This window comes from Salmo salar, chromosome ssa26 (genome assembly GCF_905237065.1).
Source record: "Salmo salar chromosome ssa26, Ssal_v3.1, whole genome shotgun sequence".
NCBI lineage: Eukaryota > Metazoa > Chordata > Actinopteri > Salmoniformes > Salmonidae > Salmo > Salmo salar.
The window spans coordinates 12,345,001-12,357,658 of NC_059467.1; the positions used below are offsets into that span (position 1 = coordinate 12,345,001).

The 12,658-nt window shown below is 47.7% G+C and overlaps 1 protein-coding gene across 2 annotated transcripts in view; it reads left to right on the top strand.

Moving 5' to 3' along the window:
- Window positions 1-12,177, top strand: part of tshz3b (teashirt zinc finger homeobox 3b) — a 37,171-nt gene extending 24,994 nt beyond the window's left edge. For both annotated transcript variants that reach the window (XM_014175571.2, XM_045708207.1), the window contains one exon: window positions 7,339-12,177. In XM_014175571.2, coding sequence (XP_014031046.1) covers window positions 7,339-10,721 — 3,383 coding nt within the window. In that variant the 3' untranslated portion in view covers window positions 10,722-12,177. The remainder of the gene's footprint in view (window positions 1-7,338) is intronic.
- The last annotated feature ends 481 nt before the right edge of the window (window positions 12,178-12,658 follow it).

Genomic DNA, 12,658 nt, shown 5'->3' on the forward strand with positions numbered 1-12,658 from the left:
CATGCGATGGGACGGATGTGACGGGATGGACACCGACAGAGAAAAACAGTTGTTCTAATGATTCGTGCCTCCTCTACAGTTTGCCAGCATTTCATACAACAGAATTCACACAGAAACCAGGTCTCTCTCAGTCATTCAGGCCAACTGGGGAAATGTTGACCGTGTCTCTGCCTTTTGTAAACTTCACGGTGAGATTGTCTCTCAGAGGGAAGTCCGTTCAGAGCTGCGTGGCGTGTCGGAGGACCTGTCTGAATGGGGTCATTTTGAGCCTGTGTGTAATTTTGAGGAACACGGCTCTCCACGCCACTTCTCAATGTGTCGGACAGTCTGGGATTCGCTACAAAACTACTCCTGTGGTTTGATGTGGTTTTAGTAGTGTTTAAAGAAAGACAGGACTCTCGTCGTGGTTAGGTAATCCAGAATAAGTACAAATCAAATATAGTAGGGGGATTTGTCAGTGGCGTTGTTTCGATTAACACTGCGTGGCGTGGTCTCGACTAACACTGCGTGGCGTGGCCTCCACTAACACTGTGTGGCCTCCACTAACACTGCGTGGCGTGGCCTCGACTAACACTGCGTGGCCTCCACTAACACTGCGTGGCGTGGCCTCCACTAACACTGCATGGCCTCCACTAACACTGCGTGGCGTGGCCTCGACTAACACTGCGTGGCGTGGCCTCCACTAACACTGCGTGGCGTGGCCTCCACTAACACTGCGTGGCGTGGCCTCCACTAACACTGCGTGGCGTGGCCTCCATTAACACTGCGTGGCCTCCACTAACACTGCGTGGCGTGGTCTCGACTAACACTGCGTGGCCTCCACTAACACTGCGTGGCGTGGCCTCCACTAACACTGCGTGGCGTGGCCTCCACTAACACTGCGTGGCGTGGCCTCCACTAACACTGCGTGGCCTCCACTAACACTGCGTGGCGTGGCCTCGACTAACACTGCGTGGCCTCCACTAACACTGCGTGGCCTCCACTAACACTGCGTGGCGTGGCCTCGACTAACACTGCGTGGCCTCCACTAACACTGCGTGGCGTGGCCTCGACTAACACTGCGTGGCCTCCACTAACACTGCGTGGCGTGGCCTCCACTAACACTGCGTGGCGTGGCCTCCACTAACACTGCGTGGCGTGGCCTCCACTAACACTGCGTGGCGTGGCCTCCACTAACACTGCGTGGCGTGGCCTCCACTAACACTGCGTGGCGTGGCCTCCACTAACACTGCGTGGCGTGGCCTCCACTAACACTGCGTTTATTACTGAACGTCCCAGCACCATGCTTCTCCGCTGGTCTGTGAACGCCGAGCAAAGCAAATCAAATCAAACTGTGTTTGCCACGTGCGCCGAATACAACGGGTGTAGACCTTACCGTGAAATGCTTACTTACAATCCCTTAACCAACAATGCAGTTCAAGAGAAAGATTTTAAGCAAATATTTACTAAATAAACTAAAGTAAGAAATTCAATAATGTAACACAATAATGAGGCTATATACAGGGGGTACCGGTACCGAGTCAAAGTGCGGGGGTACAGGTCATTTGTACATTAAACGTTACCGTTTAAGAAAACAACCTGAAGTTAAGGTTTATTTCATTTCTAGATGGAGAAGCCTTGTTTTATTTCTCCAGCGCATAGATAGGAAGGGCTGGGAGAGGAGGATGTCTCCTATTTGTTCTGTTGAGAACGCGTCAGTGGCGTGTCAAGGCGCGGAGATGGGCTGGGGAAGCACCCTGGCGAAGGGATGGCGACGGCAGGGGGCCAGGCATGTAGGAAGGCACCTGGAGCCGGCGGCACGGCGAGGCACGGTGTGTAAATACGCTGTCAGCCACTCTCCAGCTGAGTGGCATGAGCAGCCGATTAGCCGCGCTCGCACCGGTGTTCATGCATAATCTTACAGTTCCACCGTGCTCCCTCCGCCTCCGCTCCCGCCGACTCCCCGTTACCTAACCTGTTCTATCTCCCCTAATCCACCCTCACTCAGATATACGCTCCCCTCGCCTCATCATCACACAGCCAAGCGCCGGCCGGCCCGCCAGCACAATGCATATGCAAATACTCCACGTAGTAGCTAGGTCGTTTTGCGGTGCTTATGACATGTATCCTCATGTCACCGATTCCTTTGCATTCTATCTCTGTCTCTCTATCTGTCTATCTCTCTCTGTCTCTAAATTTCAATTTAAGGGGCTTTATTGGCATGAGAAACATATGTTTACATTGCCAAAGCAAGTGAAATAGATCATTTAAAAAAAAGTGAAATAAACACTACAATATGAACAGTCCACATTACACTCACAAAAGTTCCAAAAGAATTATGTCATATTATGTCTATATACAGTTCTCTCTCTCTCTCTCTCTCTCTCTCTCTCTCTCTCTCTCTCTCTCTCTCTCTCTCTCTCTCTCTCTCTCTCTCTCTCTCTCTCTCTCTCTCTCTCTCTCTCTCTCTCTCTCTCTCTCTCTCTCTCTCTCTCTCTCTCTCTCTCTCTCTCTGTGCAACATTGCTATTTTAATCCATCTCAACAGGTCCTGGTGGTCTTGGGCTGTACAGAGATGGCTGGACGGGGTAGGGAGGCTGGTAGCCTTTCCTTTCGGAGGCAACGTTTACTTGTAGCTTTGGAGAGCTGGCTCCATTCGTCAGGCGTCTGGGTCGATGGGGCGTCTCTCTACGATCGATGGCACGCCTCGGCGATCCCTCGCCTCCATTCTCCCTCGCTTCAATCCCTCGTTCCAGCCAGAAATGGCCCCTTACCCACCTCCCTGCCACACACACACACACACACACACACACACACACACACACACACACACACACACACACACACACACACACACACTAGATTAGAACACACACAGCCCGCCCAACCAATTTGTCTGTGCATGTCAAATCGCAATAATTAAGCATTATTGATCTCAGATTCAATTAACTTCATTAACGCGGGTCATGGTAGCGGCGAGTGGCGAGGGAGAGGAGAAGGGGAGGTATAGGATCTCATCTGAGGGGAGGAGAGGGGAGGAGAGGGGAGGGACAGAGACAGGGTCTGGTGCTATCTCATACTCTCCACTACCACACTGGCAGTGTCAGTTTAAGGCTGACTCTGCCTTAAGCTAAATGATAACTTTCTAATGATATAATTTAGCAGATAGGCCTACTGCTGTATTGGAGCTTGCTACCTCCCATTACGAACGTGGGGTTTGGTGCTATATTTAGCATCTTTCATTAGCAACCAACTAGCACTTTCTCTCCCTTTCCACCTTCACCCCGACACAGAAAGGTATTCATGGTCCTGCAGGTTTTTGCTCCTCTTCTCCGTTCTGACCAGGCAGAGTACGTTAACTCGGGGGATATTTGATTGGCTACCGTGATGATTCATTCCTGCTTTTTTACTGAAGTGTCTCTCTCGTCTGATGAAATGTGTCCCGTGGTCTGTCTGAAATTGTCCAAGCATGTGACTACAGACCCCCCCCCCCCACACACACACACACCAGAGACACACACACACACACAGTGTGTGTCATACATTCCACAGTTTCACTCCTAAACAGTTCTGTATACATGCTGTAATAGAGTGCCTGTGTGGATGATTTGCCTGTGAAGTGATTATGTAATGATGATGAACTGTATCCTAACAGCATAATTCTTGACTAAAATGAACCCTTAGTGTTTGTATTGACTTGTATACAATCACGTCGACCAGACTTGACCTTTTATGGAAAGAACTTTTTCAGAATAATTTGCTACTGAGTTTTAACAGCAACCAACTGACTGTATCAAATGGTAGGCAAGATTTAGATGTCAGATGGACATAACATGACATATCATGGAAATACATTGGGGGCTCAGAGCTGGATTGTTTGGATATGGAATCCTTTGATACAGATAAATGTGTTATTTTTGATAAGTCAACTAATCGCTGTGCGTTCCGCGGTCCCAATCCCAAAAGCACACGTCTCTCCCCCCATTTTCAAAGAGCCATTCTCAACGGGTCTTCCCTCTTAATATCCCACTGCAAATGAGATCAAACTCTCTTCCTCTCTGCTGCCAATTAATTCAGAGGTTATTTTCACTCGCTCTCCCTTCTTTTCCACCCATCCCGTTCTCTAATTAAAAGAGCACCTGCGTGGCGGAGAGCGTTTGGCTCTGCCTGCACCAGGGCTGAAAGCTCAATATTGGAACACACATCCACGGTCACTTTAGGGGCCCTGTGGCCTGGCGCCGGTCCAGAGGCCTGTGAGATGCTCCCTGTGTGGCCTCAGGTTTTAGGGCTTTCCAAGACCTCCCTCCTTCCTCTCTGCCTGTCTTCCCTCCTACCTCCACATCTATTCCTGTCTTTCTCGCACTCTCTCTACTCTCCATGCCTTAGGCTAAAAGCTGAGGTTTAAGTAGTAAGTTGTGCACTGGGTGCGTGTTGCGTTACATTCCGTCTCCATGTTACTTTAATGCGAGACACACGTAGACAAATACAAACTAAAGGAATCATTCACAAAACCGCCTCGTTCAGTATCTCTTTCATTGTCTTTCTCACGCACGCACACGCACGCACGCACGCACACACACACACACACACACACACACACCACACACACACACACACAATATTGTTTTTTGTTCTGTCAAGTTCAGGTCAAGGTTAGTGTTTCGGCTGGTTTGTTCACACTTGAGAGGGAGGCAGGAGGTTCAGTAGAAAAATAACTTGGCAGTGGCACAGAGAGAGGCATATTCTTTTTGCCTCACGCTGTATTTTCAGTTGCACATTTTAATGACATTCAAATCAGTGTTGTAATTATATTTTCAGTGAACTATACATTTATATTTAGTGCGGTAGCGAAGGTTTCACTTCAGATTTATTGGCTTTGGTGTTAAAATGACCCTCCCCCCATGCCTTCCTTTCTCTGTGTGTGTTTTAATTACATTTAACAGCTTTATGTCTGGGTTGTATTTTGAGGAAGGAGATTTCACATGGGTGTCTGGCCTCGATGTGAGTGCTGTTCTGACTGCTTCCTGAGCAAATGCATTGTTCTCTTAAACAGCTGTCGTTTTGGCTGATTCAGAACAGATGGCTGTGTGTGTGTGTGTGTGTGTGTGTGTGTGTGTGTGTGTGTGTGTGTGTGTGTGTGTGTGTGTGTGTGTGTGTGTGTGTGCGCGTGCGTGCGTACGTACGTACGTGCATTGCACGATCAGGGTTGTTGAGGGTTGTTGAGTTGTGTGTGGTATTGGATTACATGTTAAGATATCCCATCTTTTGTTGCTCCGTATTCCAAATGTGCTTTTCTGAGCATTGCTGCATCTGTTCACAAAATGGCAGATGTCCGTTATAGAGGATGATGCATCTAAATGTAAAAGTGTATATTGTCTACTCTGGATATAATAATCGTGTAATCCCTAAGATTTATGTGTACACATTCTTCAGAAATGCTGTATCATTTTAAGTAGACATGCTACCAAAATAATTGGCTGTAAGAACACATTTCCTTCTTATTCAGGTGTTGTTTAACAATGTATTATGTTGTATACATCCTAGACACTAGTATACATAAGGTAACCGATTCCAACTTGCTGCATGCTGATGTGTGAGATTGAACATTAAGCAGCCTGCTTGTTCAGTTGAAAGGCTGCAGACTGCCTGGAGGCACAGCGTTTTTACTGCAGCGCAACGACTGGGAGCTGCTGCGTGTTTCAGTGCATCTGTTTATCCCACGGCATCACACTGCCAAAGGCAACAGAATGAGCCCCCTGACAATGACAGAGATTTTTTTCCCTGTGTCTGGGCTGATGCAGTGCTCACACCTTCAGTACCGCTCCGAGATAGAAGTCAGCAGTAACACTAGTGGAGCGTGTTGTGTGACATGGCTGGCAGGTTCTGGAGGAAGCTACCCAATGTCACCAGGTATAACTGTACCTTTATGAAGAGGCTGTGGCTTTCCCACAAAGCTCATAAGTTTTAGTAAATACTTTCCGTTCTTTTAACTTTTCTAACTTGACTTTTTATCGGAATGAATATAGGAAGGACAGTATAAGAAATAGGTTGTCTTTGCAACGTTGGATAGTCGTTTGTAAAAAAAAAAATACATATATGAATATTGTATATATAAGTGAGTGCTATTTTTTTGCTATAGCATTATAGTGTCCGGTATTAAAGCAGATATATAGGTTTCTTATAGATAATGTTCTGACTGTTGAGATATATTCAAGTGACCTTTAGGAGTTGTTGATGACGATAGAACGTTTGCAACGACACACCATTGTCAGTGTCATTCTTGTCCTTAGTTTACATACCTGGACAATGAATGATGAACTGCTAGGAATCAGGAACGGTCAGGAATGTACAGAATTATCCCAATGTCCTGTCTATCATCTCTGCTTGTCTTCCAGCCCACTATTTTCCGACAGCCTCCATCACAAAATAATATATGTGCGTATGTGTCTGCACAATGATAGAAAGTGCTTTTTTATTTGTATGTTTCCATCTCACTGCAATCCACATTTGATTGTTTTAAACAGGAGGGATTTGAATACAAATTGAAAGCATACTCTCCAGGCTAAACTGTAAATAATAACTAAACTTTCTCATCTTTTGTAATTGAAGTAAATGTGTTTTGTTCTGAGAGATTTGTCATTGGAAACGTACATACATTCATTTTTATTTACGAATAGGCGAGCCTGTGCTGTGTAATGAGTGAAAATGCATGCTTAATTTAAATGGTGAGCGTGTCTGTTAAGAAATGCATTAGAGGCTGAAGAAGAAGCGTAAGACATTTTAATTGACAGACAGGAACTGCTGTCTCGGAGGTTGATACAAGTAATTTATTACTTCAGAAACGAATGCCACCTCCAGAATGTGCTTCATTAATTTCAAATTTAGTTTTAATTTCAAGCTGTTGCCCCTTGAGAAGAATAAGGTGGCAAGTTGTGTTTGAAGAGGCATTTCCTCTCCCTCTTCTCTCTCTGTCTTTCTCATTCTCTGCAGTAAAGAACAAAGGGGGAGGGAGGGAGGGAGGGAGGGAGGGAGGGAGGGAGGGAGGGAGGGAGGGAGGGAGGGAGGGAGGGAGGGAGGGAGGGAGGGAGGGAGGGTGGAACTTTATCCCATTTGGAAAACAATGTAAATGCAACGGGGAAGTTGAAATGGAATTACAGCAACAGTTTATGATGTGAAGTAGTCTCGTCTGTGATTGCTTTGTTTTTCTGATATGGGAAGGACATTCTAGGGCTTTGTATTTCTATCAACTGTCTGATTTGCAAGGCATCGCAAGAATGTCAAATTGGAGATCTTCATCATTAGACATGGTGGTACTGTGGTAATAACAATCCTCTCTCTGTTTCTCTCTCTGTTTCCTCAGCGTATGCCCCTGAGGATGAGAAGGAGGCTGCCCTGTTCGATGAGGACCTGGAGGGGGAGGACTCTGCCGGGGAGGAGGAGCCTGCGGTCAAGTACATGTGCCAAGACAAGGACTTCCTTTTCAATGACCGGCCTGGTTTCCATGACTCCCCCGTGGCCGACTTCTCCGGCCACGAGTTGGACAATGAGTCTCACCTGAGTGAGTCCAGTGACCGCATGTCAGACTTTGAGAGTGCCTCTCTCAAAAATGAGGAGGAGGTCGCGAAGGTGCCCCTAACGTCCTTGTCGCCATCTTCCTCTGTCATGATGGCCACCACCACAGCTACAGCCATGGAGGACGGCGCCACCACCGGGCCAGACAGCCTGGAGCAGATGAAGGCCATCTACACCAGCTTCCTGACCAACTCTTACTGGTCGTCTCTGAACTTCAACCTCACCCAGCCGCCAGCGGTGGAGAAACCACCACGCAGCCACAGCAGCAGCAGCAGTAGCAGTAGCAGCAGTTGTGGCAGCAATGGCAATGGTTACGACTGGCACCAGTCCGCCGTGGCCAAGACCCTCCAGCAGGTCTCTCAGAACCAGAACCGACTCATCCACCCAGCAGCGGAGCAAAACAACCTATTTAGCACCGTGCAGCTCTACCGTCAGAGCACAAAGCTCTACGGCTCCATCTTCACAGGTGCCAGTAAGTTCCGCTGCAAGGACTGCAGTGCTGCCTACGACACGCTGGTGGGGCTGACCGTACACATGAATGAGACAGGCCACTACCGCGATGACAACCACGAGACAGACAGCGACGGCACCAAGCGCTGGTCCAAGCCACGCAAACGATCCCTCCTGGAGATGGAAGGGAAAGAGGATGCTCAGAAGGTCCTGAAGTGTATGTACTGTGGACATTCCTTTGAGTCTCTGCAGGACCTCAGTGTCCACATGATTAAGACAAAACACTACCAGAAAGTGCCTCTGAAGGAGCCAGTGACTCCTGTGGCAGCCAAGATCATCTCCTCCGCGCGGAAGAGAGCCCCCATCGAGCTCGACCTCCCCAGCTCCCCAGACTCCAACGGGGGCACCCCCAAACCCTCCCTAAATGACCATAATGACCCCCTACATAAGGCATCCAACCCCTACATCACCCCAAACAACCGTTACGGCCACCAGAATGGAGCCAGCTATGCATGGCAGTTCGAGTCCAGGAAGTCCCAGATCCTGAAATGCATGGAATGTGGCAGCTCCCACGATACACTTCAGGAGCTAACAGCACATATGATGGTGACCGGTCACTTCATCAAGGTCACAAACTCTGCCATTAAGAAAGGCAAGCCCATCATGGAGTCTCCCCCACCGCCCGTCCCCACCATCTCTGCCGGTGAGGAGAAATTCCAGTCTGTGCCACTGGCAGCCACAGCATTCTCCCCACCTCCTCCACCCATACCTCCTCCCTCTAGTATTTCCCCTGCCATGGCTGTGGAGATTAAGAAGGAGGAGAAGGAAGAGGAATGTATGAAGGAAACCACTAACAGCAGCAAAGACAAGAAGACCGGAGATGACGAGACAGAGGAGAAATTCGATATCTCCTCCAAATACTCTTACTTAACAGAGGAGGATCTGGAGGAGAGCCCTAAGGGAGGGTTTGACATCCTCAAGTCCTTGGAGAACACAGTGACATCAGCCATCAACAAAGCACAGAACGGTGCTCCCAGCTGGGGGGGCTACCCCAGCATCCATGCTGCATACCAGCTCCCCAACATCATGAAGCTCTCACTGGCCAACTCAGGGAAGAGCTCAGCTCTGAAGTACATGTTCCCCGGAGGAGAGATCCTGTCCCAAAACGCCAAAAACCAACCTCTGATCTCCCCTCCCAGCCGTCAGACCTCTCCGCTCCCCAAAAACAACTTCCACGCCATGGAGGAGCTGGTGAAGAAGGTGACTGAGAAAGTAGCCAAGGTGGAGGAGAAGATGCGGGAGCCGAATGTAAGGGCGTCCCCACTGAGACGAACCACACCCTCCCCCTGCAGCAGCGAGGCTGGGGAGTCAGCCAGAGGGGAGTCCCCTAAAGAGAGGAGAGGCTCTAAAACCCCAGAGAGCATCGGAGGAGGCAGCCACAAAGACTGTAACGGTGACACCAATATGAAGGAGTCGCTGGAGAATGGAATGGAGTCGGCTGTCAAATCCCCCATCTCTGCCTTGTGTGGCAGCACAGCCATTATTACAGACCACCCGCCAGAGCAGCCCTTCGTCAATCCTCTAAGTGCGCTTCAGTCCGTGATGAACGTCCACCTGGGTAAAGCAGCCAAGCCTGCTCTGCCGTCCCTGGACCCCATGAGCATGCTCTTCAAGATGAGCAACAGCCTGGCAGAGAAGGCCGCGGTCGCCGCTTCCACCCCAGCTCATACCAAAAAAAACAATGAGCACTTGGACCGCTACTTTTACCACGTCAACAACGACCAGCCAATAGACCTGACCAAAGGCAAGAACGAAAAGAGTAGCTCCCTGGGTTCAGCTGCCCTGTCGTCATCCACATCAACACCCTCCTCTGTCTCCCCCTCCTCCACAGCCACCATGGCCAAGGCCTCGTCTGCTGTGGCTTCATTCATGTCCAACTCCCCGCTGCGTGAGAACGCCCTGTCTGACATATCAGACATGCTGAGAAACCTGACAGAGAGTCAAGCCTCCAAGTCCTCCACGCCCAACAGCCTGTCGGAAAGGTCTGACATCGAGGGTTCCACTCAAGAGGAGCTAGAGGAGATCTCTCCAGCCCAGAAACGCAAGGGCCGGCAGTCCAACTGGAACCCCCAGCACCTGCACATCCTACAGGCACAGTTCGCTGCCAGCCTCCGGCAGACTGGCGATGGGAAGTACGTGATGTCAGACCTGAGCCCCCAGGAGAGGATGCACATCTCCCGTTTCACAGGCCTCTCCATGACGACCATCAGCCACTGGCTGGCCAACGTCAAGTACCAGCTGAGGAGAACCGGAGGGACGAAGTTCTTAAAAAACCTGGACTCAGGCCACCCAGTGTTCTTCTGCAGCGACTGTGCTTCTCAGATTCGTTCCCCCTCCACCTACGTCAGCCACTTGGAGTCTCACCTGGGCTTCAGACTCAGAGACCTGGCAAAACTGTCTGGAGAACAGCTTGTCAGCCAGATCTCACGTCACACCAAAAGCCTGTCCGAAAAACTGCTCTCCAACCACTCCAACTCTCACTCCCACGCCCACTCCCCGTCTCCCTCCCCTGACGAGGACGGTAGCAGCACCTCGTATCAGTGCAAGCTCTGCAACCGGACTTTTGCAAGCAAGCACGCGGTCAAGCTCCACCTGAGCAAGACCCATGGGAAATCCCCAGAGGACCACCTTATGTATGTGTGTGAGCTAGAGAAACAGTAGCACTAAGCTGTGGACATGCTGCGCTCTCTCTCTCTCATGTTCTCTCACGTTCTCTCTTGGTCTATCTTTAGCCTTTCACAGACATTTCTTTCAAAAAAGGACTAAAACTATTAAGTGATGAAACTGCACAACGATGCCATAGAACTACTGTTTAGTTTCGGCACGTGGTTTCTGATTATCTTTAAGGTAGACTCACTCTGGCCCAAGAAGCTTTTGTTTGTTTATGCTCTCCTTTTTGCTGTTGTCACTGATGAAACATATGAAGGTTAAACAATATTTTAAAATGAAGTGGTATGCATTTGAAAGTTGTGTAAATTGGATTTGATTTCTTTATATTTTGGCATCATTGAGATGCGATAAGCTGCATGCATAAATTCAACAGTTTAGTTAAACATTTGGTAACTAAATCTGGTGCACTTTTCTTTTTTTTTCTCTCTCTTTCGCTCTCTTTTTGTTAATGTGACCTTTATGTGCTGGGGTCAGCATCTGAAATTTAACCCTCTGAGTACGGCCAAGCACTTCTACCCGAATGATCCAGAACCCTTATCAAAACAAACTATTTTAGATTGGAATTGACCAAGCTGTTGTGTGGTTTGTAAGCTGCACAATGAAAGTAATATATGTCCCTGTCCAACAACCAATCTCTAAAGATGCATTGTATGTGATGCAAAATCTAAAACTGAAGTCATTTACTTTGTTTAATCAGGGGCCTCTATGAATTCAGGTCTGTGTAAAAATGTATATAAAAACATATATACTAATTCCTGTCTAAATTATGCATCATTTTTATATTTTTAATTTAAGAGGAGTATGACTATCTACTGGTGCACAATATATGAAGACATTAATGAAATTGTTTTGCACAATAGTTTTATAAATATGTTATTTAATCAAATGATATGAAAATAAGAGGAACAAAATTACCCAGAAATCTTTTATTTCCACCTCGTGCTCAAAGGGTTAAACCTCTAGTACAAGACAAGTACATGTGCCGGTATTTGAACATTAAAATATAAAGGTTGTACAAAAGATGTTACTTTATGAAGTAATGAAGAATTCCACATGTAACCTCTTATTTATAAGCACTCTTGGTTGTTGTTTCATATCGTAGAATGCCTTTGGATTGGTATTTTCTTTTTTTTTTCTGTCTAATTACTCTCCCACAATTCCGCACTGCAGCTTTATCTTTTTGGGATATGAAAGGTAACCATGGTTACCTCACCTCTGATTGACAGTTCTGCTACATTCTTGGCAGTACATTTGCTAAAGTAACTGACAGCTGCCAGTGTACAGAAATATTAGGTGTAAAATATTGGCATGTAAACAGCACAGACACTGTTATGCATTCTGTGCCGTGTTTTTTTGTTGTTGTTGTTGACAATGAAGCACCCATTATATGACTTCCTATAACCTTTTTTTTCTACTGCAGCATTAAAGGAAACAGTTTTTGCAATAACACTGTGTGCCGTGGCTCACGATTATGTAGGTGCTGGGAGTTTTCTAATGAGCACATTAAAATGAAATTGTTTCTGGCAGTGATGACTTCTAGACGAGTTTACGGTGATTGGCAGGGCCCTGCAGAATATGAACGCTGTCACACCATCATCCTGTGTGTTTCCACAAAGCTCTGCCTGGAGCGGGAATAGCCTGTGGGCCATATCAGGGGCCACTATGGGGAGCCTCAGAGACAGACACCACCCAAACACTATAGTGGTGGCACTATAACATGTCCATCAAGTGTGTGTGTCAGTCATACATTCCTCTCCATTTGAATGTGTTGGTCTACATAGGAAAAGGGAAATCGAAACCACATACTGAATATTGAACAACAGGTAACTCCTAGCTGTGTGATATGCCCGTCCCCCTCCGTCTCGTTGACTGGATGTAGAAGATAATTGCATAAACCCTGGCACTAGCTGTCTCATCTTCACCATTTC